The following is a 24112-nucleotide window of genomic DNA, read 5'->3' on the forward strand; positions in this document are numbered from 1 at the left end:
TGTGGGGGGGGGGTGTGCTTATGTTTTGCTCAGACATAGGTCACACGCATTAGAAGCTCTGGCCACCAACCCTTAAGTATGCCATCCCTGTTCCAAATGTTCCCTGTTTAAGATCAGGTGTTCAAAACTGTGTTTTTCCCTAGAACTGCCACCAAGTACAGTAGGGCTATCATCATTGCATCATAAGCAGCATGTGCAGTTAAATGTACAAAGGTTAGGTGTAACAAGTCATCTTGTAAAGTGCCTGCAAAGCACATTGCAAGTGGACTTACATTAATGTGCCTGCGGAATGATGGTTATACCAGCTATAAAAAAATACAGATATATCTTTCTATGTATGTGCAATTGTGTGTGTCTGTCAGAACTAGTTATGTGGTCAGTCCCATCTCTATCTCTGTTGTAATGTCTTACACCACTCCAGGCAAAGCCCCCCCTGTACATGCTGTACGGAGTTGTGAGGGGGTGAAGTCTGCCATCTCTGACTGCCCTGTTGTTGTTGTTCCAGGCAAAGCCCCCCCTGTACGCTGTATACGGAGTCTCCAGTCTTGTCGTGTGTCTGGGCTGGAAACCGGCCGCCGTCGTGCTGATTCAGGCCGTCCTGACCTTTGCCCTCTCCCGCCTGCGCAGGCCGGCGCTGGTCTGGGGGGTCAAGGTCATCGTCATGGCAACTATATTCATGGAGCCCGGCAGCACCTGGCATGTGGGTAACTCTTCGTATTTCTCTGAGGCCCTATCTCACAAACACTTCAACTTTCTTTCTCTCTGTCTGACAATGCCTAGCCTGGTGTCTCATTCACTCTTCATGTAGGTATCTGGCATGTAGCTACTTGTACTTGTTCTCTCTGTCTCTTTCTTTCTGTCTCTCTCCTTCCTCCTCTCCCTCTCTCTTGGCTCTCTTTCTCACACTCTCTCTTGCATGCTCTCTTTTTCTCTCTCTTTTGTCTCTGAGTGTATTTTGCTGTCCCTCTCTCTCTTCTCTCTCTCTTTATTTCTCTTTCTATGTTTCTCTTTTCTCTCTCTCTCTTCCTCTCTCTCCCTTGGCACGCTCTCTCTCTCTCTTACACACACTCTCTCTCCAGTGTCTCCACTCTTCCTCTCTTTCCTGCCCATTATCTCTTCCCTTCTTTCTCTGTCTTTGCCTTGCCCTCTCTCATTCATTGTTTTTCTTTGATTCTCCCCTACAGTACGGCCTCTGTCTCTCTCTCACTCTCTCTTTCTTTCACTCTCTCCCCTGCCCTCTCTCTTTCACAGTGAGTGTTTTTCCTTGCTTCTCCCCTATAGTACAACCTTGTGAGGTCCTACTCCAAGTACAGTATCTACATGGTGGCCTTGACCTTGTCCTGTCTGCGGGAGATCAGCTTCGCCATGGAGCTCAGCTGGGAGACAGAACCAGACCCGGGTAGGTACAGTTAGCATACTTAGGCCACACCAATTTAATTTCTGTTAAATGTTTAGTTAGTGTGAGTTGTTCAATGGTTAGTACTTATGAGGGGGCCCGCATGCCCTTTTCTGTAGAGCGTAATCGGCCGTTTTAATTCTACGTAGAGTGTAGACGGACCGCTCTAATATTTTTGTGTAGAGCGTAATCGGCTGTTTTAATTCTACATAATGCGTTGTAGCCACTTGGAATTTATCGTAAAGCGTAATCAAGGGTTTCCGAATTCAGCATACTGAGCATTGCCGGGACCCCCCCTTGCAGGCCCTCTTATGAGTTAGGCTCTAACCTCATGGCTGACATCCTCTTGGTACTCCACCTTTCTAATCATTTCCTTCGGCATGGAGCTTACCTGGGAGATAGAACCAGACCCAGGTACGTACAGATTGGGTAGCTTAAATCCATTAGGATAAGACCCATGCTTAAATATTAGATCAAGCCAAACAAAACTTGATTGTTTTAAGACTCCTAATCTGATGATGATGACATTGATTGATGCAAAGGAATAAAGAGTTGAAGGGCTAATATATAATAGGCTAGATGACCTGAGATGATCTCAGGCCAAAGTTGTTGAACAGTCATCTTATTAAGCCTATTATATCTATTCTTAGTGTATCATAATAAAACTTAAGCTGCTTCCCAACTGATCTAGCTGCGAATGCCCATAATTATTGACTGATCATGAGAGTGAACAAAGTTGTGATCCCAAGCTAATACGGCTCTGGCTTTTTTTTAAACTTTAATGAAACATTAATCATTCTTTTTTTTCTTCCCCAGCCGGTTACAGCCTGCTGGACCTTCTGTCCTACAACTTCTACTGGCCGCTGCTGACCTCCGGTCCCGTCATCAACTACAGCAGCTTCAGGCAGCAGGTAAGGTCATAACCTCTAACTTTTAACCTTTAGTACCCTCTGACTCCTAACCTTTCACCCTCAGGACACATCATCAACTACAGCAGGTAGGACTGCCCTTAACTTCTTAACTAATATGGAGATAAATTATGACAACCACCTGTTGATTGATGCTTGTATTTTGATCATTGTTAGATCTGCTATGTTTTCTCATGTAGTTCTCGACATTTGATGACATCACTGATGTTTACCTTATATGGTCTTCTCAGAGGTTATCTCAGGTCGACTCGGGGCAGCAGAACCTTCCCAGGGTGCTCTGGGGCCTGGCCAGGCTGCTGTTCTGGTTCCTGTTGCTGGACTTTTCCCTGCACTTCTTCTACATCCACGCTGTGTGTGCTCGCATGGACATCCTGCAACAGGCGTCTGTCTTCTCTCTGTGTGAGTTTGTTTGTTTGTTTGTGTGTGTCTGTGTTTGTGTGTGTTTGTGTATGTGTGTGTGGTGTGTGTGTGTGTGGTGTGTGTGTTTGTGTGTGTGTGTGTGTGTGGTGTGTGTGTTTGTGTGTGTGTGTGTGTGTGGTGTGTGTGTTTGTGTGTGTGTGTGTGTGTGTATGTATGTATGTTTGTATCTGTGTATATCTCTCTCTTTCTCTCTGTGTGTTTGTATCTGTGTATATCTCTCTCTTTCTCTCTGTGTGCGTGCATGAGTGTGTCTGTGAGTGTGTCTGTATGTCTGTGTGTGTATGTGTATGTATGTATGCGTATCTGTGTCTGTGAGTGTGTATGTGTGCATCTAGATCTGTGTATGTGTGTGTATTTGTACTGTGTGACTGTGAGTGTGTGTGACTTTGCTGTGTGTGTCTGTTTGACTGTGTATCTGTACTGTGTGTGTATCTGTGTCTGTGTGTGTGTGTGTGTGTGTGTGTATGTGTGTGTGTGTGTATGTACAGTGTATCTGTGTGTGTGTGTGTGTGTCTGTGTGTGTTTGCGTGTATCTTTGTGTGTGTCTGTGTCTATCTGTGTGTGTGTGTGTGTGTGTGTGTGTGTGCATCTGTGAGTCTGTGTGTTTACCCTCCAAACCTGTCCTGCCACTTGCTACATAATTATGATACCTCCTGCCTTCCAGATGGTCTGATCTATGCGCAGGTTCAGTTCTTCCATGTGAAGTACGTGGTTTTCTACGGGCTGGGCTCAACTCTCGCGAGACTGGACGGGATTTCGTCCCCGCCGCAGCCGAAGTGCGTCGCTACGATCTACCAGTTCTCAGACATGTGGAGGTACACTAGCTCCAAGCAGATAACTGACAGGGCTGAACATACTGGGTGTGCATCCAAATTTGGAGCTGTGGACCCAATTTTTGTTCTACGGGCTGTATCCAAATATTTTTGTATGTTAATGCATGTACAATGTATAGTGGTATACAGTATATTCTTAACATTGAAGTGTCAGAAAAATAATACAATCATAATGTGTTATACCAGGTAGTACTTTTCTTTAGAAATGAAACATTTTTGCTGACATACTACTTTGTACTTATTTTATCTTATATGGTGCATCAAAAAAATTTTCTGTGCACCTAATTTTTTAGGTTGGATGCACCAGTGCACCTATTTCCAAAAATGAATTTCAAGCCCTGTGAGTTGTGTCCCTTTTCTGTACAGTCCAATTTTACAAAGCTCATGAAAACATCTGAAGAAAGACTACATGTAGTTAGATCAGCAACACTTCATCTTATTGTTCCCGTCCTTGGTGCTGACAGACAATTCACAAGTGTTGTGTGCAAAATTTTTAAAATTGCTTCGTATTCAAGATGATGTTTACATATTTTTCAAACTTTTTTCCAGATCGTTTGATCCTGGCCTGTACAAGTGGCTGGTGCGATACATCTACTGGCCGCTAGGGGGCTCTCGTAGTGGCTTGCTCAGGCAGATTGCAGCTTCTGTAGGTAAGAATAAATAAGTGCAAAATGGAACTTTTCTGGTCATTTGGTGCCAAAATCACAACATTATTTTTAGGCATTCAAACAATGCCAAGGAAAGAACTTGTAAAGAAAACTATGGAGTGCTATTGGTCTTTAATACTGGGTATTCACTCATAATGAGAATCCCTCAGTGTTAAAAGGCTATCTGCCTGTTGTAACACCCTCTTCTCACTCCTCAGATATTTCTTCTTGTCACAATGGTCATCCAGTCTTGTTTTAAAACTGTTTTAAAACACTTTCCAGCCTCTCACTACACAGCTAGGTTAGGAACTTTTTCATGATCAGGTTATGATTTGAATAACTGTTTAACATAACTTTCCACAGCGACGTTTGTGTTTGTGTACTACTGGCACGGCGCCTCACACAACCTGTTTGTCTGGGCAGCGCTGCAGTTCCTCGGAGTTCTGCTAGAGACCCTCGCTAGACGGGTCATGCGCCTGCCAGCAGTTAGGGAATGGGAGGTGCGTACTTTTGTCATCAACATTTCTAATATTCTTTAAGATGTTGCTTTAATTTCTTTGGGGGATGAAATCATTCAACAGCCATGAAAGTCTTTGTTTTACTTATCTACATTTTACGGTACATGTATTCAGATCTTCATTTAGTGTTTTTCCATAATTCCCCATTCATAGTTACAATTGTACCAATCATCCGGCCAACAAACTTGCCTGGAGCATCCACTCCTCCTAAGTAATCATATGTTATTTATATCCTGATTCTCAAGTGGTTGCTGAGACCAGGTTTGACCGTACAGTGCTCACCTGTTTTGTTTGTTTGTTTGTTTACTCCAGGTGAATCACCTGAGTGCTTCATTGTCATGGCGATTGCGTACGTTGTTAAACAGCTGTTTGTTTGTTTGTTTGCTTTTTTATCCCATGTGTGGCACCTGAGTGCTGCATCGTCACGGCGACTGCATACATTGTTAAACAGCTGTTTTGTTTGTTTGTTTGTTTGTTTGTTTGTTTTGCCCCAGGTGAGACACCTGAGTGCTGCATCGTCGCGGCGATTGTTTGTTTATTTGTTTGTTTGCCCCAGGTAACACACCTGAGTGCTGCATCGTCACGGCGATTGCGTACTTTCCTGAACAGCTGTTTTGTTTGTTTATTTGTTTGTTTGTTTTCCCCCAGGTAACACACCTGAGTGCTGCATCGTCACGGCGATTGCGTACTTTCCTGAACAGCTGTTTTGTTTGTTTGTTTGTTTACCCCAGGTGAGACACCTGAGTGCTGCATCGTCGCGGCGATTGCGTACCCTCCTGAACAGCTGTTTTGTTTGTTTATTTGTTTGTTTGTTTGCCCCAGGTGAGACACCTGAGTGCTGCATCGTCGCGGCGATTGCGTACCCTCCTGAACAGCTGTTTTGTTTGTTTATTTGTTTGTTTGTTTGCCCCAGGTGAGGCACCTGAGTGCTGCATCGTCGCGGCGACTGCGTACTTTCCTGAACAGCTGGCCTTTCGAGGCACTGATCATCTCTAACCTGGTGTTCCTCACAACTCCTCAGGTCGGAGCGCTTTACGTACAAAAACTCGGTAAGAGCACTTTTGTTTCTTTTTTTTTTACAGAGCATAAAAGAAGTATCATATTCTGTGGTGACCAAGTCTTAACCAAGATGTTGATATCAATTATAATAAAGTTCAATTCATTTGTGTTTAATTCAACCTTCAAAGTGTGATTTTACTTCTTACCTGAGGGCTAATTGTGAACGTCAGGAAATGATAAACAAGCACAATATAACATGTACAGTAATTGCTATAGTCTAAAAGCTGGATCTAAATTGTCACTTGTTGGTTTAACTTTTGTTTTTTAGACAGTGGAAGACGAAATACTTTTTCTATCTATGTGGGTTTTGTGATGTGTAAGAGGAGAGTAGCTCTCTTTTGGTCTGTAAATCTAAAAGGTTGAACACATATGCTTCTTCATAACTAATAACATGACTGATGCACCTGCAATACCACAGGCAGTCCCTTGGCGGCGCTTCAGACTGCAGCTGTTCTCTTCTGCATCGGGCAGTGGACGGTGGAGATCCGGAAACAGGTGCCACTCACCTGACCAATCAGGAGGCAGATCCTACTGAACTGACCAATCAGGAAGCAGAAGCTGCTGAACTGACCAATCTGGAAACAGGACTGCTGCTCACCTGACCAATCAGTAGCAGATCCTGCTGAACTGACCAATCAGGAAACAAGTGCTGCTGAACTGACCAATCAGGGAACAGATCCTGCTGAACTGACCAATTAGGAAACAGGTGCCACTTACCTGACCAATCAGGAGGCAGATCCTGCTGAACTGACCAATCAGGAGACAGTACTGCCGCTCACTTGACCAATCAGGAGACAGTACTGCCGCTCACTTGACCAATCAGGAAGCAGATCCTGCTGAACTGACCAATCAGGAAACAGTACTGCTGCTCACTCGACCAATCAGGAGACAGTACTGCTGCTCACCTGACCAATCAGGGAACAGATGCTGCTGAACTGACCAATTGGAAAAGATGTTAACTTAGAAAGGGCTGTGTACATACAGTATATAGGTGGAACTATAGTGATGTTTTGTATCTTTTCATATCTTTTTTATTTTTATTACATATCATGTATTTCATTTAACTGATGAAGTTCATAAATGATACTCAAAGTATGGATCCTTTACAAGTATCACCCTTCCTGTAGCTTTGTTTATATTGCTGAAACATTAAAACCTTGAATCACCAACACCCTGGATACCTTGTCTTTACTGTTTTAGGGCTGAATGTCTGTTACAAGTAATTTCTAAGCAGATCTTTTGGTGGCTAGTATCCAATTGTCAGGGCAGTTTAACAAAAAGATACCAGTACAAAAATGATTTTAAGCCCGATAAAATTGCCTGAAAGAGATCCAAAATAAGGGTTACAGAGGTGAATAAACATAATGTACTACATGTCCTTTTAAGCGAAATATCTCACTGGTCGATGTGGTAATTGTAAAGATTATCTCGTTCTTGATTTAGCGCCGCCCAGTGACGGTTGAAGGTACTGCAGCCGCTGGGCTACATATCTAACGGACACAATCGGACTGAAGCTGACCCTGACACGGTGTTAATTCACTGGGCGGTGCTAAACATCACGTCTTCCGAGGCTGTGGACTGGCTTTAAGCATGTGTTGAACGTCCTTGCTTTAAGCCCGGGTAGTCCATGGAAGTCAGAGACAATACGGAGCCGGGCACCCAGGCTACCGAAGCTCACGACTTAAGAACTCAGTACATACGTACAGTACCGATTCATAAATTCCGCCAAAAGCCAGCATGTGTCGGCCTGTCGTACACGTCGCTATGTAATGCGCCAAATTCACAATACCAGCTTTGTACTCCTGTGGTTTAGTAGCATTTTTATTTTTGGCCGGATTTTTCTTTTTTTTTCGCCCGCACGCACTAGTTTGGGGGTCTTCAGAGGATGTCATCCATAAAATTAAGTCGGTGTGGCCTTAGGCAAAAGACATAAGAGATCTTCATCATAAAAGGCAGCTGGCGGCATTTTTCATAACAACTTTGAAAGACGTGCAGGTGAATCGACGGTATTGGATGAAACCATGGCCTCAGTGGGGGGGGGGATTGAATTCGCCATGGCTTCGCAATTACCGAAGCAACAAAAGTAGAATTGTCATAAAGCACCTGTAATACATGCTGCAAAAGATAAACACACACACAAAAAAAAACGCCTCTAACTTTCCTTGCGCCGCCGTTTGGGCAATTGAACGAACCTTCTGTTTTGGAGAGACGTGAATATTTACCCGTAGAAACAAATGGAACAGCCCGAAGTCAGGCTGTATAGTTGTGTAAATCAGATGTTCCTGTATAGTTTGCTTCCAACAGGGCGGGGGTGAGTTTGCGTTTCTCTTACTTTCCTACCTCCTGTTAAGATTTGCTTTTCCCCCTCCACCGCTTGCAATGCGCGGATTTAAAGATGCAAGTCTTACATCATCCATCTTTCTGTTGGGAAGGCAAAGAAGTTGCCTTGGCAACGTAAAGATGCGTGCGTTGTATAGAAGTAACTCGTGCGTTTCATGTATATCTGTAATTCGTGCGTTGTATATTTGTAACTCGCGCGCGAACGTTGTATACTGTTGTAATTCGGCTTGCGGCGCGAAAACCTTGTTTAATTTCTTGATTTGTTGTTTGAATCTGTTGTGTCACATGCCATGTTAAAATCCATAGAATTCCCAAGACTCTTGTGGAATTGGATGGGTGAACAAGTAAGGAATGTTGTGAGTGGTACACGACATTCCTTACCTACTGTGTATTAGTTAACCAGTTTTCATGGAATTGTGCAAAAAATTCCATGAAATATTGGGTAGAATCTTAGTGGTGGCATTTCACGTGGTTGCTTTTGTATATCAATGGTTAATTGTTGTTCTTTATGCTTGCTTGCAGCGCGCGGGGCATCTCGCGACGTTGTTATAGCTGTAAAACGTGCGTGGTATAGATGTAAACGTTGTATAGTTTTAACCCGTGCGTTTTTTTTTATATAAAAGTAACTCGCGAAAACCCTGGAGACTTGAAATATGATGCCCACAATGCAGCGCGATTTCATTTAGATATCTTACAACACAAAAATGTTACAATGCAACAACGGTGTCGTTCTTTTGCACGCACTTGCACACACGTACACAAAAACGATCTAATAATTATTCTATATACTTAGTAACTTACGTATTCTGTGTATGTACTATATGTTAGAACCCACGTGAATTGACACCACTAAAATCCATAGAATTCTAAAGACGTGCTCTTAGGAATTAAATGGATTGTTATAAGAGTTAGGTATTTATTTAGAATTTGATCTGTAACATGTCTTTCCTCCCCATGGTTTTGTTTTTTGTTTGCCCCATCTGGGAAGGGAGGGTAGTTTTGGGGTACTGATAAATGTTAAGCAGTAGATTGTAAATAATGATATAAAGTCTGTTAGGCTCGTGCCGACCCTCGAACGGGTGAGTCTCTTCCTTAGCACCCCCCTCCCCTCCCCACCGTTACTATATAGTTATCTTTCGACGGTCTGCATTCACAAACACACACACACGCACGCACACGTGCACGCACGCAAGCACACACACGCACGCACTCATGTAGTTTGCGTATTGGTATAAGTCAACTTGTATCTAAATCATCCTTAATTTTTAATTCTATAACGTAAGAAAGGTTCTTTAGATACGAAATGTGCAAATGTTCAAGAATGTAAGTAGTTAAATTCATTGAATAAAATGTCTTATTACAAAACAAAATATGTGCAATGTTGTTCTTTTATTCACACACACACGCACGCGCGCACTCGCACACACACTTTGTCAACCTACTTTGTCAACTTGTATTTAAATCATCCCACAAAAGTTCTTAACTTTTAAAAAATCTGAAAAGGTTCGAAAGATACGAAATATGCAAATGTTCAAGACTGTAAATAGTGTGGATGGTGTTCAGCACCAAGTACAGGTGTGTTTGTGTGTGGATGGTGTTCAGCACCAAGGACAGGTGTGTTTGTGTGTGGATGGTGTTCAGCACCAAAGACAGGTGTGTTTGCCTGTGTGTGGCTGGTGTTCAGCACTAAGGACAGGTGTGTTTGCCTGTGTGTGGATGGTGTTCAGCACCAAGGACAGGTCTATTTACTTGTGTATTGATGGTGTTTTGGGGCTGGTGCTGACGCAGTGATGCCTTATTTGCATGGGGAGGTCCCTCATTTGCATGTTCGTGACACTTCAATGGTACTGTTGGGCATGGCTATGGGACGCCTTGCGTTCAGAAAAAATGGACAACAATCATGGCAATACAAGTCTGTATTAATACATCTCCAAGCAGATCTTTTAATTAAAAGGCTTCAGGACATTATAAAATTGGCAAGACAATTCCTTAAACTGTTACTTTAGCTTACGTAAACAAAAAAGACTTTTCTCCAGGTTTAGAAGTTATATACACATACTATTAGTTTCCGTGCAATTTTGTAATTAATAACTCACTAATTAAAGAATCGTACTACATGTTACCAATTCCATACAAAACTACCTCACCAAATACGTCTACTCATTTTGTACATGTATACAGTGTATTTCACTTAAAGAAATTAATTCCAACCATAACGTTATCAGTATATGTATAAGAAATAGCCACAGAAATTAAACTTAGGTCCTTTCTTCCTAACATGTGAAAAGTGATAAGTTTATAATATAAAAGTTATATAAAAATCACAGAGATATCTTTATGATAAAATGATGGTAGTTTTTTTTACGTCGATGAAGGTTAGACATCCAGGTAATACGATACGCCAAAAAGCAGTTACTTAAGAAAATCATTTTCCAAAATCATATCCAGTTGCTTGAGTACCTGCTTTTTGGCGATGTTAGTTTTTTTGTTTTGTTTTTTTAGACTTAATGTCAAATCCGCAACACAGTTTGAAACTGCTGCTCTTTTGCAAGTTGCAAGATGCTAGTCCTATGTCTATATGTACAAGCCGATTGCAGTCCTGTGTCTAATACAAGCCGATTACATACACTTTCTTTCACAGAACTTTCAGCTATAATTTGTATCCACCAAGCAAGCTCTTTGATAATAATTGTGTCAAAACTCATTTTCATACAATTTGATGTGATTTAACTCTCTGACCCATTATGACACTGAATTCTATCAATTTCATACAAAACTATAAAATCTTACAGTAAAACGATGAAAGTAGTGTTAAAAAGTGTATCTTTCAACAGTGACGCTATCATTATTATTACATGTACTATTTACATATACAAAAAGTGTCCACAGCAGTTAAACTAGTTCCGTCACCATAACATGTGGTAAGGGCTACTTACATCATACTAAATTTATGTAATGTGGATTTACATTGGGCCAACCATTGTTTTTAGATTGTTATTATTCAAAGCCACTCAATGCAATATGTTGTTGAATGTATCAGTCAATTCTCCAATCAATCAATCAATCAATCAATCAATCAATCAATTAGTTGTCTAATTGCCTTGTGAACCATGAGGCATCAGGGGTGTGTATGTGTGCTGCTGACTGCTGGGGTTCCTCAGGGGTTCATAGTGGTGAGGGCTGTCAGCACCAGGGGTAGCTGCTGTCTGTGATTGGTTATCAACTAACTCTTCATCAATCTGCGAACCAGATGCTAAAGTAATCAATCTAGCAGTCTCATCATCATTCTCATAGTCCACATCCTGTGGACCAGCTGCAGCATCTTTGGCAGCTGCTGTCACCTGGCTGTTCTCATATTTGTGGGACTGTGGACCTTCCTTTGTAGATTCTATCTTATCCTCATTCTCATAAACCAGAAGCTGCGGACCAGCATTCTCATAGTCATACACTACACCCTGTGGACCAGCTGAAACATCAGGGTCCTCATATATTGGGGCGTCATAGACATGCTCGCTGTCTTCTGTATCAGAATGGGATGTTTCAGACTGACTGTTTACTTCTGCACTTCTGCCAACTGCCTGCAACCTTATCTGCTCATGACCACTGGCTGTGCCTGTGGGGTTTGTGTTACTAAAGCCTTGCTGAGGAGTAGGATCCCTTTGCCTCCTCTTATACATGCACCCTACTGCAAAGCCAATAGTGCAGATAAGGAGGAGTCCAAAAATAGCTCCCAGAGTAGCAACCAAGGGCACAGACAGGACAATGCCACCATCAGCAGGGCCAGTATTGCTCTCAGTTAGTGTTAATGTTACAGTCGAAGCAAAAGGAGGGTCAGTACTGACTATAGACCAGCCTGGGTAAGAGTCAGCAGTGGGTGTGTTGCTGGGCAATTTCAATGCCTTTGATGTTGACATTTCTGACAGATGAAAAGGAGTAGGGCTGCTGACTGGAGACAAGCTTAGAGTAGAGTCAACCATGTGTTTTGTGCTAGAAGTGGAGTAGACTGGTGTTGTCTCTTCACAGATCAGGTCTTCAGGATTTACATTCCGTAAGTATTGCCCTGTAAGGTTAGCAGGTCCGGCACATCTGATCTGGTTTTCAAATAGTAAGACCCGCTCATCCTCTGCTTAAAGGGAGCCATCCTACAGTCACACTGCCAGGGGTTGTTGGCAATGTTGACTGTTGAAATGGAAGCCAGTATGTCATACGCCATGACTGGTAGGGTCTCCAATTGGTTAGAATCTAATGTAAGCTCTGACAGCGCTGAAATATTCAAGTTTGATAAGGCCTCTACAGGGAAAGTGTTGATGTCATTATCAGAAAGGTACAGTGTTTGAAGCTGAAGTAGGTTCCCAAATGTGCCAGCTGTGATGGTGCTGATGTTGTTGTGCTGAAGGTTTAGATGACGTAGCTTTGTTGTGTCATTGAAGGTGCCTGCCTCAATACTGTGGATGTCATTCCTGTCAAGGTCAAGCCTCTCTAAGTTACCGAGTCCATCAAATATGTCAGCTGGCAGACTTGTTAATTTGTTACCGTAAAGCAACAATGTCTGCAGATTACCAAGTCCCTCAAATGTGCCAGCTGCGATGGTTCTGATGTTGTTGTGCTGAAGCTCTAGTTGACGTAGCTTTGTTGTGTCATTGAAGGTGCCTGCCTCAATACTGTGGATGTTATTGCTGGCAAGGCGAAGCCACTCTAAGTTACCAAGTCCCACAAATATGTCAGCTGACAGACTAGTTAACTGGTTATCTCGAAGAGACAAGTACCACAGATTACCAAGTCCCACAAATATGTCAGCTGACAGAGTGGTTAAACGATTGTTATGAAGGTACAGTTCAGTCAGGCTGGTTAAGCTGTGGAATGTGTTGTTCTGCATCATGGAGATCTGATTGTCACCAAGGTGTAACCATGTCAAGCTCCTGTACCTTGAGAAATCAGACTGACTTAAGGTTGTGATGGCATTTCTTTCCAAGTGAAGCAGAATGATGTCTGTCGGCAGGTCCTGGGGAACACTGGTGAGGCCTCTGCTCCAGCAGTAACAGCGTGAACAGCTGCTGCTGCAGGCTGCGGTCGGGCCAGCTTCCTTCAGGATGATCATCAGCAGAACCAGCATCCTCCTCGCTTTGTTGGACATACTGAAGTGTCGCCTGTACAACAGAGATTAGTAGTAGACTGATTTACTTATTCATACATTTCATTTGATAGACATATATTCAGGGCTCAAAATTCATTTTTGGGAATAGGTGCACTGATACACCCAACCTAGAATATTGGGTGTACAAAATTTTTTTCGGTGCACCACAAAATGTAAAATAAGGAGAATACCAGCAAAAATTGTTTCATTTCTTAAGAAAAGTGCTATTTATAAGAACAATGGTTTTATCATTTCTCTGACACTTAGATGTTAAGAATATGCTGTATACACTTAACGTCTTTACATAGTTACGTTAACCTACAAAAATATTCGGATGCACCCACAGAAAAAAATTGGGTGCACAGCTCCAAATTTGAGTGCACTAAGGTGCACGTGCACCCAGTATTTCCAGTCCCGATGTTGAAAGTCACGGCAGCCATAGGCCTGATTTGTCAGTGACTTACATTTAATAGAAAAATTTAATTTCAGCATTTCACCCCTAATTTCCAAAAATACACAAGCACAGTAAGAAATTTAGGTTACTTGCTGTCGTTAATGTGTAGTTTTTGTTTGATTCTATGATGGTTTAGTGGTTCAGGTGTGGAGATACATTTTCAGTAATGTTTTAATTTGGCCCCTTGATTTTTATATACACTAAATACGTGCTACAACCAATAAACTTTCCAAAGCCTAATATTGCTGAGAAAAGTGAGAGTTGGTAAGTAAACTAACCTTGGCAGAGATCTTTAAGATCCTGCTCCAATCCTAGAAGAAAAGACTGCAGGGCACAGTTTTTTCAGTGGCCCATTGATGAGGAAATGGCGTCTGCAAAAACAAAATATTATAGGGCGTGTAAGGCCGTCTGTAAATAAAAAAAACATGAAGTACACTATTCTGATGAAATTTAAGATATCTGACAACTAAGATCAGTAAACAAGCCACAGAGTTTGGAAATTTAGAAACATTTCTGCAAGATTTGAGTATATCATAATTCACTCCTGTAGCCGATAGTGTGTATATTGTCACAGTGGTAATTGTTTCCTCCTTGTCATGCTCAAGTATATCTAAAATTATGAAGTTTCTTTCAGCTTGTATGAGTGTCAAGAAGAGGTAGACATCCTAGACAGAAAGTTTTTTGGATCTTTAACTTAGAAGGAAAGGATAATTCTAGAAGGTGTCTGACTTTGTGTCAACCAAACCACTGCCTTCAGACATTTTCCCTGTTTGACATTTCCTCGTCGCCATTTTGTTATGACGCATGAACTAAACATTTTAGATCTGGCAATGTTTGAAACGATTTTACTTGTTATGGCCCCAAAATACATCCTGATCAAGTAGGGGGTTGAGAAGAAGTTGATTTGACTCACCTCAGTATGGAAGGAAGTTGTCTGAAGTCTGCAAACTCCTTAAAATCACAGAGAGTCCATCTTAACTGTGTCTTTCTGTGTGTCCTTCAACCCAGCGCTGAGGTGGTTGGACTACCTGAGATTAATTACAGACGTTGACTTCAACCGATACCGCCCAGAAAATCTTGCATGCCCACAGGTGATACCTGTGGTAGTTAACTCTGCCAGCCTTGTGAACATAATGAGTTGTACGTGATACACTCTAAACTGCTATATCAGGGCTCAACATACTTTCTTATACTGCTATTCAGCTATAAGTATTGTAATTCATACCCATCCTGACTTTTCTTCACCCTGCAAAACTGTAACTAGTCCATATTGGTTTCTCCAATCCTGAACTGTATCCTGTCAGAACTGCAGATTTCAGATGAGTATTTTGAGCCCTGCACTCTGACGTCAGAAACCAAAAAGTTATTCTGTGGAATAACCAAAAGTTTCCTTGCTGAGTGAACTTTTTTCCAGAAATTAAGTGGGTTGCCTCGGACAGAATTCTTTCGATTATGTCTTGTTGCTCACTGGAGTATATAATTAACGAGATCGGGCTCTTGCAATAATAGGTTCTAATCATCTTTTATCCTAATATTGCATGTAAGGATACACCAATTTTTTTTAATTTGTAATTTGTTCTGAAAATATTGGTTCTGAGGTAAATTAAGAATACCGACAATATTCTGCCCCCAACAGTCCTTTTCTTCTTAGTTGTTACAGTTACCATCTCTCAATGTTTTGGTAAAAGTTAAAAAAATTTATTGTAAACATTTTAACCCTCTCTTTTATGTTCATGTTGATGGCCCTTATCATAGCATTTGGGGCTATCATAGAATGCTCTGGCCTGTTTTTTTTGTCCTGTTGCTTCAATTTTCTTCCAAAATAATCTGAGAAACAACAAATGAAATTGGTGTGGCCTTATCCTAACATTGAATGTAAATATTTGAATGGATTAACTGTGCCCCAGGTTCAGTTCCCTGATTCTAAATGTAATTTAGCTCCAACTTTGTGAGAATATGTGAAAAGAAAATGTGTAGTTTATACTTCTTCTCTGTTTCAATAGTGCAATGTGAGGCAACATGATCTACTTTTTATGGATGAAAACCTGAAGAAATTAAATATCTGAATGATCAAGACACCAAATGCATAAGCCCGTCACCAGGTGGCGCTAAATTGAGACGTTGTCAGGTGCAGCACGATTGTGACAGTGGGAGACAGGCCAGTGGCTGCAGTACCTTATGCTGTCACTGGGTGGCGCTTTATGAACACTTCTCAATTCTTGGTTAATAACTAAGCATATTTGCAGGCATGAACACCACAAAGACTGGAGTTGAACCATTTTATTCCCTTTCTAGATCTAAGTTACATTTTGAAGTCCTTGCCTTAGTAACCGTCAGTTCTACCCTCTTCCAGTGTCTTCTTTCTCTCTACTGGTCCCTTCAACTTACCTACTTCCAGTAACTAGTTTTCACACAACTATATGTAACTTATGTTATATGGTATGTTCTACATGTATATATGTATTACTAAGTATTATGTGGTATAAGAATGTAATTTAACTCACTAATTCAAAATTATGAGCTAAATTACATATTACATATTGAATTACAATATTGAAGTTATCAATTTCATGTAAAACTATCCCTACTACTAGTATTTCACACTGTAACTAGATTTTTAGATTTCAATCAGTCATGAAATAATCATCTAATTGTGTTGTGAACCATGAGGCATCAGGGATGTGTATGTGTGCTGCTGCTGACTGCTGGGGTTTCTCAGGGGTTCATAGTGGTGAGGGTTGTCAGCACCAGGGGCAGCCGCTATCTGTGATTGGTTATCAACTAACTCTTCATCAATCTGCGAAGCTAAAGTAATCAATCTAGCTGTCTCATCATCATTCCCATACACCGCATCCTGTGGACCAGCTGCAGCATATTTAGCAGCTGCTGTCACCTGGCTGTTCTCATGTTTGTGGGACTGTGGACCTTCCTTTGTAGATTCTATCTCATCCTCATTCTCATAGTCATACACTACACCCTGTGGACCAGCTGAAACATCAGGGCCCTCATATATTGGGGCGTCATAGACATGCTCGCTGTGGTCTGTATCAGAATGGGATGTTTCAGACTGACTGTTTACTTCTGCACTTGTGCCAACTGCCTGCAACCTTATCTGGTCATGACCACTGGATGTGCCTGTGGGGTTTGTGTTGCTAAAGCCTTGATGAGGAGGATCCCTTTGCCTCCTCTTATACATGCGCCATACTGCAAAGGCTATAGTGCAGATAAGGAGGAGTCCAAAAATAGCTCCCAGAGTAGCAACCAAGGGAACAGACAGCACAATGCCACCATCAGCAGGGCCAGTAGTGCTCTCAGTTAGTGTCACATTCGAAGCAAAAGGAGGGTCAGTAGAGTCAGGAATGTGTTTCGTGCTAGAAGTGGAGTAGACTGGTGTTGTCTCCTCACAGATCAAGTCTTCAGGATTTACATCCCGTAAGAGTTGCCCTGTAAGGTTAGCAGGTCTGGCACATCTGATCTGGTCTTCAAATCGGTAAGACCCGCTCATCCTCTGCTTAAAGGGAGCCATCCTACAGTCACACTGCCAGGGGTTGTTGGCAATGTTGACTATTGGAATGTAAGCCAGTATGTCATATGCCATGACTGGTAGGGTCTCTAATTGGTTATTATCTAATGTAAGCTCTGACAGCACTGAAATATTCAAGTTTGATAAGGCCTCTACAGGGAAAGTGTTGATGTTATTACCAGAAAGGAACAATGTTTTAATCTGAAGTAGATTCCCAAATGTGTCAGCTGTGATGGTGCTGATGTTGTTGTTCTGAAGGAATAGATAAGTTAGCTTTGTTGTGTCATTGAAGGTGCCTGCCTCGATACTGTGGATGTTATTACTTTGAAGGCGAAGCCCATTTAAGTTACCAAGTCCCCCAAATATGTCAGCTGGCAGACTAGTTAACTGGTTATTTTCAAGATACAATCTCTGCAGATTACCAAGTCCCACAAATATGTCAGCTGACAGACTTGTTAACTGGTTAGAGTAAAGCCACAACTCCTGCAGATTACCAAGTCCCACAAATATGTCAGCTGACAGACTTGTTAACTGGTTAGTGTGAAGAGACAAGTACCGCAGATTACCAAGTCCCACAAATATGTCAGCTGGCAGAGTGGTCAAATGATTATCATGAAGGTTCAGGTAAGTCAGGCTGGTTAAGTCATGGAATGTTTTGTTATGGATCATGGAGATCTGATTGTCACCAAGGTGTAACCATGTCAAGCTCCTGTACCTTGAGAAATCAGACTGATTTAAGGTTGTGATGGCATTGCTGTACAAGTGAAGCTGAGTGATGTATGTAGGCAGGTCCTGAGGAACACTGCTGAGGCCTCTGTTGAAGCACCAACAGTCTGATGAACAGCTGCTGCTGCAGGTTGAGTCCCACCGTTGAGTCGCGCCAGCTTCCTTCAGGATGATCAGCAGCAGAACCAGCATCCTCCTCGCTTTGTTGGACATACTGAAGTGCTGCCTGTTCAACAGAGATGAGATACATCAGAATGAAAGTTGGCAGCTTTGGAAAAATCCAACATCCCAATGGGATCAGTACGTGGCCATAATTTTACTGGACAGAACCGAGTTTTCACCTGCCCTTAATTGCAAAACATTTCACTGATTTTCACCGCCATACTAATACTTAAGCACATATCAATTAATTCTTTTTAACCCCTTACTACCAGAGCACAAACCTCTGAATTTGATTGAATTTCTAGTCCTGTATCGGTGCTAGCCTTTAATTATAATTGTAACAACTAACAAGGTCTGATTTATCACGTTTCCTAAAATCTAGGTCCTGATGTAACATAATCAGACTTTAGCCATGCCAATCTCTACCTATCATAAAATGCCTGAAATCATAAAAATTCATCTTAGTTTACTCAAGAACCGGTTGACAGATCGTCATGATTTTTGGTATGTAGGTAGCTTACGTAATCCTAGACATTCTTATGTGACAATTATGCAAATATGAATGTAATTTTCATAATTTGTGAGAAAATTCTATAAATTAATTGCGTTACATGATAGGAATATTCAAGCTTGTGACATATGTAATTGAGAACAAGAGAAACACAGGCAGATATTGATTATGCAAATTAAGAGTTAATTTGCATAATCAATGAGAAAATATTGTAATTCAGCAATGGTAACTGCCTGGAATTTCATGCATATGGTATTTGAAAGTTAAGTGAAGGTGAACATAATTAAACATAACTTATTCATTTATTTATTTATTTATGAGGAAATGCTAGAAAGGCATTCTTTATTTTGGTGGAGAATATAATCAACTGATATAATTCATGGAAATGAGGATCCTATTTGAATAATATCAGGGGGCATAATCTATAAGTTGTCAGTCATAAAGATTAACATCATTTGGCGAAGGTATGAGGTTTTGCTTCATGATATGGCTCTTACATACATTATGAAATACAAACATTATGACTACTATTAACATTCGATAATAACGTCTTTATGTATGGTCACTGGTAATGTTGACATAAGTTGTTTTAGATCATGAAATCTCCTTGTATAAGTGTCCTAAGAAGAAGTTGAAATTCTAGAGAGTTTCTCTAAGTTAGTTAATCTTTATCCTACCAAAAAGTCCAGGGTTACACCTAAAGGCAGCCGACTGTGTGAACTACGTGCCTTCTGACATTTTTCCTGTTTGATATTTCCTCATCACCATTTTGAGCAATTGTTCCAACAAATTTAGCTCTCATGGGCAGAAAATACATCAGGTTCCATGTTGTAGGGTAACAGAGAAGTTGATTGACTCACCTCAGTATGGAAGGAAGATACCTTCAGATTTTCCAATGGTACAAGACAAGGAAATGGCGTCTGTAAAAATAGAACAAAGGCGTGTAAGGCCGTCAGTAGTTCACAGAATCATAAAGTACAGCGTTGGTGGGTTATATAAGATATCTGGGAACACCTCGGTAAGCAGGCAAAGTTTGGGGAAAATTCAGAAACATTTCTCAGTATCTGTTGTAACTGATGCCGTCTATGATCACTGGTAATTGTTTCCTGTTAATGTTGACATGAGTTAATGTCTAATAAACTATGAAATCTCCTTCCTATCATCCTTGTATAAGTGTCTTAAGTAGAAGTGGAAATTCTAGAGAGTTCCTTTAAGCTAGTAGATCTTTATCCTGCCAATAAATCCAGGGTTACACCTAAATTAGCCCACTCGATTGTTACACTTTATCAAAGACTTGTGCTATCCCTTATTATTTGAATAATTATGATATAGATATGTTAGGTTTTATTAGACATAAGGTCTTATTCAACACACTTATTTTATTGTTGCTACTCTCTTTATGTAGTTTGCCATACATTGTACCATGTGCAATTGTCGTGCAAAAAAGTTCTTCTTCCTAAAGGCAGCCGACTGTGTGTCAACTACGTGCCTTCTGGCATTTTTCCTGTTCAACATTTCCTTGTCGCCATTTTTTCTAACACTTGAGCAATCCTTCCAACAAATTTAGCTCCCATCATCAGGACAGAAAATACATCAGGTACCATGTTGTAGGGTAACAGACAAGTTGATTGACTCACCTCAGTATGGAAGTTAGTTATCTTCAGTCTCCAAACTCCTTAAAGTCTCGGGGAGTCCGTCTTAACTGCGTCTTTTAGCCAAACGTTAAGCGAAGTGTATCTGCACTGCTCAGCCAACATCAGGAAGTGTGATGCGGGGCGTATGTGAACTTGGCTGACGCTCAAAGTTTGTAGGAAGTGCGTGACTGTGCAACACTGTGTTATCAGCCCCTCCAGACTCGGACCATACCGGAAGAAGAAAGACAATGCAAGATCTGTAAAATAGCTGCCAGCGGACTTCCTTTGTGAGCTCACAGTACTGTCTGTGAACGATAAGAAGCAGAAACAGGATTGTATAATAATTAGACGAGGCTGAGACCCAAGTAGCAGTGACCAGGTGACGTAACGTGGATTCTTCTAGCCTGGTTACGAAACCTATTATAGCTCCCGAGTAGGAGCTATAATAGTGTTTTTTGGTGTTTTTTTTATTTTTTTTTATTCCGAAACATGTAATCACTAAATCTCGTCTTAACTATTTGCGGAGAGGCTGTAGGACTCGGAGCTATAATAGGTTTGGTAACCAGGCTAGGATTCTTCAGCATTATCATAGGGGTCTGCCTAAACACCACAACCTACCACATGCACAACCGACCGGTTGTGTGCCATGGCTGCAGTGGGCGGCTCACTTAAACTAAACTCAGGTGAAAATGTGTATGTCTAGAACTGTTATCCGTATATCCAATATCTAGGCACAGACGGAGAACATGTACACACAGACAGTCACTCGTCGGACAACTTTTTTGTCCTTCAGGTTGTTGACCCCTCGCCAAGGGTTTAGATTGAAATTTAAGTGTCTGAGACATGTCTAAATCTCACCTGGATGTCTGAGACACGTCTAAATCTCACCTGGATGTCTAAATCTCACCTGGATGTCTAAATCTCACCTGGATGTCTGAGACACGTCTAAATCTCACCTGGATGTCTGAGACACGTCTAAATCTCACCTGGATGTCTGAGACACGTCTAAATCTCACCTGGATGTCTGAGACACGTCTAAATCTCGCCTGGATGTCTGAGACACGTCTAAATCTCGCCTGGATGTCTGAGACGTGTCTAAATCTCACCTGGATGTCTGAGACACGTCTAAATCTCACCTGGATGTCTGAGACATGTCTAAATCTCACCTGGATGTCTGAGACTTGTCTAAATCTCACCTGGATGTCTGAGACACGTCTAAATCTCACCTGGATGTCTGAGACATGTCTAAATCTCACCTGAATGTTTGAGACATGTCTAAATCTCACCTGGATGTCTGAGACATGTCTAAATCTCTCCTGGATGTCTGAGACTTGTCTAAATCTCGCCTGGATGTCTGAGACATGTCTAAATCTCACCTGGATGTCTGAGACACGTCTAAATATCACCTGAATATCTGAGATACGTCTAAATCTCACCTGAATATCTGAGACACGTCTAAATCTCACCTGGATGTCTGAGACACGTCTAAATCTCACCTGGATGTCTGAGACACGTCTAAATCTCGCCTGGATGTCTGAGACATGTCTAAATCTCACCTGGATGTCTGAAACATGTCTAAATCTCACCTGGATGTCTGAGACATGTCTAAATCTCACCTGGATGTCTGAGACATGTCTAAATCTCACCTGGATGTCTGAAATGCATTAAAACCTCACCTGGATGTCTGAGACTCCACAGCTGTGAACCTGCCTGGGTAGAGACTTGTCTGTTCCTGCCTGTACTGGTGCATGAGAGTTCTGTGTGGGAATTTTTGCTGCGCCACTGTCAGGACTTTCCACTGAGTCATGTTCTTAACATCTTACATCAACAGTCTTGTGTACAGCTTACATTCACTATGCCTCGGGGCACTGAAAGCCCTCTCAGGGTTCATACCAGGGTTCACTGGGCTCATACATTCCGTAATGCAAGGGAAGGACATGTTTCTGCATAATAACTTTGTAGTCAGCATAACTTGAATCTGTTTACCTTGTGGCTGTTAGAGATACTGTGGACAGAGGTGGAAAGGTGGTCTTTGGTCAGGGTTGTCGACGTAGAATCTAAAGATTCTGGATGCGAAGCCCCACACTAACACTCACACATACACACAGACTCACACTGACACACACACACAAACACACACTGACACACACACACACTAACACTCACACATACACACATACTTACACTCACACACACACAGACCATAAAAATCAACATAAGACCAGAGTCAATTTAATAAATCCACTTTAATAATAATAATAATAATAACTGATATGCTATGGTTTGATATTCTGCATTAGTGATTGAATGAGTGATTTTATATACACTGAATATTGGTTGGGTCTCATTCAAGCCTTCAGCTGATATTCCATAAGTACAGCCTAGACATAAAAAACATAGTAATTATTTTTGTTTAAAACATAAAACTTTGACTGCTTCGGTACATTTATAAATGTATAGATATATATTCATATATGAGATGTTGAAGTACAACGAAAATGCCTTGCACTATAATATGGGTACAGACTGTGAAATCTGCAGTACTTTCATGCACAGATAGGGGGCATGACTATACATACAAGTCAACAAACACTTAAGTAGGTGTTGAACTGTCGACCTTCAGAATGCAGCACATCACTGAAAAACTTCCCAAGAATCCCCCAAAACACTCTGGCAGATTTTAACTCAGATTTAAAATCCAAGCAGATGCTGGGTGTGGCTTGTTGTCCACGTCTTTTAGCGCCTTTCTGGCCACCTCTTACTGTTAGCCACCACATATGGTAAAGTTGTAGACTTGTATCCGCTTGAAGATGACTGCCCAGCAAAGGGTACCAGTGTGGTCATGATTTAATGATGCCTAATTTGCATGTAGAGGTACCTCATTTGCATATTCGTGACACTTGAATTGTACCCTCACCCTATGACCGTGTGAGATGGGGTTCCCCTCGTGGTTTTACAGTGAGATGTGCATACTGAAGGATTGTGTCGCATATACAGGAAACTACAGAAGTTCTACAACAGCCAGTTAACATTGCACTACACCAGTCTGATGTGTTACTGTAACGTTACCTGTTCTACCTGCACACATGTTCTCTAACATGTAACATCTGTGTCCATAATATCACCAGGGTCCATAATACCACCACCTTGAGAAACAGTGTGCTTTAAGATATTTTTACTGCAACATACCCTAGGCATGTACATTTGATGTGTGAAGGAGTGCATACAAAAGTATGTTGCAGTAAAAATATCTTTAAGCACACTGTTTCTCAAGGTGGTGATATTATGGACACAGATGTTACCTGCAAGCTAACCTGTCTAAGGTGACAGTCACTGTAGCAGGAACCCTTTATTTTCTACCTTCTTAAAAGCTGATCATGACATAACTAAAAAATACAAACTTATTCATATCTACATTAAAAATAAACTTACATATTTCCATAATATAATAGTGTCTCTTGATAATAACAGGTTTTCCGTGATAAAACAAGTAACTAAAAACATCGATATGCAAATCAGAGAGAAGGATACAAAAGTTAACTTACATGATTTTTACACGATAGTCGAACAAAGCGCTCCGCCAAGATTGAACCAAACCCCTTCCCTTCAGTAGAAAGAAATTTGTTATTTACTCTGATATAAAAATATATCTTGCTCCGTATTTGGTAAGAATAAACATAAATAGAAACTGTACAAGTGTCTTAATACTACATGAGGTACCGGGGCGCTTAAAACACAATACTGCGTTTTCCGAAACACAAATTTTCCACTACAATATAAAACATGGCAATGTGGGATCGCATGAAATTTTTTAACGGCCAGATTT

At 41.2% G+C, this 24112-nt stretch overlaps 3 protein-coding genes and 1 pseudogene across 4 annotated transcripts in view; 1 reads left to right on the plus strand and 3 right to left on the minus strand.

Annotated features, from left to right (window-relative positions):
• LOC109477633 (protein-cysteine N-palmitoyltransferase HHAT-like) overlaps positions 1 to 6940 on the plus strand; it is an 11449-nt gene extending 4509 nt beyond the window's left edge. Inside the window, exons 6-14 of the mRNA XM_019778976.1 lie at positions 506 to 700; positions 1282 to 1399; positions 2213 to 2307; positions 2556 to 2724; positions 3410 to 3560; positions 4128 to 4198; positions 4589 to 4725; positions 5657 to 5792; positions 6221 to 6940. Of these exons, the coding sequence (XP_019634535.1) occupies positions 506 to 700; positions 1282 to 1399; positions 2213 to 2307; positions 2556 to 2724; positions 3410 to 3560; positions 4128 to 4198; positions 4589 to 4725; positions 5657 to 5792; positions 6221 to 6312 (1164 nt within the window). The 3' untranslated portion in view covers positions 6313 to 6940. The remainder of the gene's footprint in view (positions 1 to 505; positions 701 to 1281; positions 1400 to 2212; positions 2308 to 2555; positions 2725 to 3409; positions 3561 to 4127; positions 4199 to 4588; positions 4726 to 5656; positions 5793 to 6220) is intronic.
• A 3651-nt stretch (positions 6941 to 10591) lies between these two features.
• On the minus strand, positions 10592 to 14082 carry LOC109477551 (annotated as a pseudogene).
• Positions 14083 to 16377: 2295 nt separating this feature from the next.
• LOC109477552 (carboxypeptidase N subunit 2-like) lies at positions 16378 to 20424 on the minus strand. Of its 2 annotated transcripts, XM_019778872.1 has the most exons (4): positions 20290 to 20424; positions 19513 to 19572; positions 17801 to 18205; positions 16378 to 17512 (listed from the first exon to the last, which is right to left on the minus strand). In XM_019778872.1, the coding sequence occupies exons 3-4, from the start codon at positions 18190 to 18192 to the stop codon at positions 16378 to 16380; spliced, it is 1527 nt and encodes a 508-aa protein (XP_019634431.1). In that variant the 5' UTR covers positions 18193 to 18205; positions 19513 to 19572; positions 20290 to 20424. The 2 variants fall into 2 exon arrangements, with proteins under 2 accessions (XP_019634431.1, XP_019634430.1); XM_019778871.1 differs by having other exon boundaries at positions 16378 to 18205.
• Positions 20425 to 21958: 1534 nt separating this feature from the next.
• Positions 21959 to 24112, minus strand: part of LOC109477521 (inactive tyrosine-protein kinase transmembrane receptor ROR1-like) — a 6043-nt gene continuing 3889 nt past the window's right edge. Inside the window, exon 3 of the mRNA XM_019778807.1 lies at positions 21959 to 22104. Within this exon, the coding sequence (XP_019634366.1) occupies positions 21959 to 22104 (146 nt within the window). The remainder of the gene's footprint in view (positions 22105 to 24112) is intronic.

The sequence above is a fragment of the Branchiostoma belcheri genome, unplaced genomic scaffold (genome assembly GCF_001625305.1).
Source record: "Branchiostoma belcheri isolate BF01 breed outbred unplaced genomic scaffold, Haploidv18h27 scaffold40, whole genome shotgun sequence".
Lineage (NCBI taxonomy): Eukaryota > Metazoa > Chordata > Leptocardii > Amphioxiformes > Branchiostomatidae > Branchiostoma > Branchiostoma belcheri.

Coding starts and splice junctions, on each gene's coding strand:
- LOC109477552 (XM_019778871.1), bottom strand. CDS start 18,192: ATGTCCAACAAAGCGAGGAGGATGCTGGTTCTGCTGCTGATCATCCTG.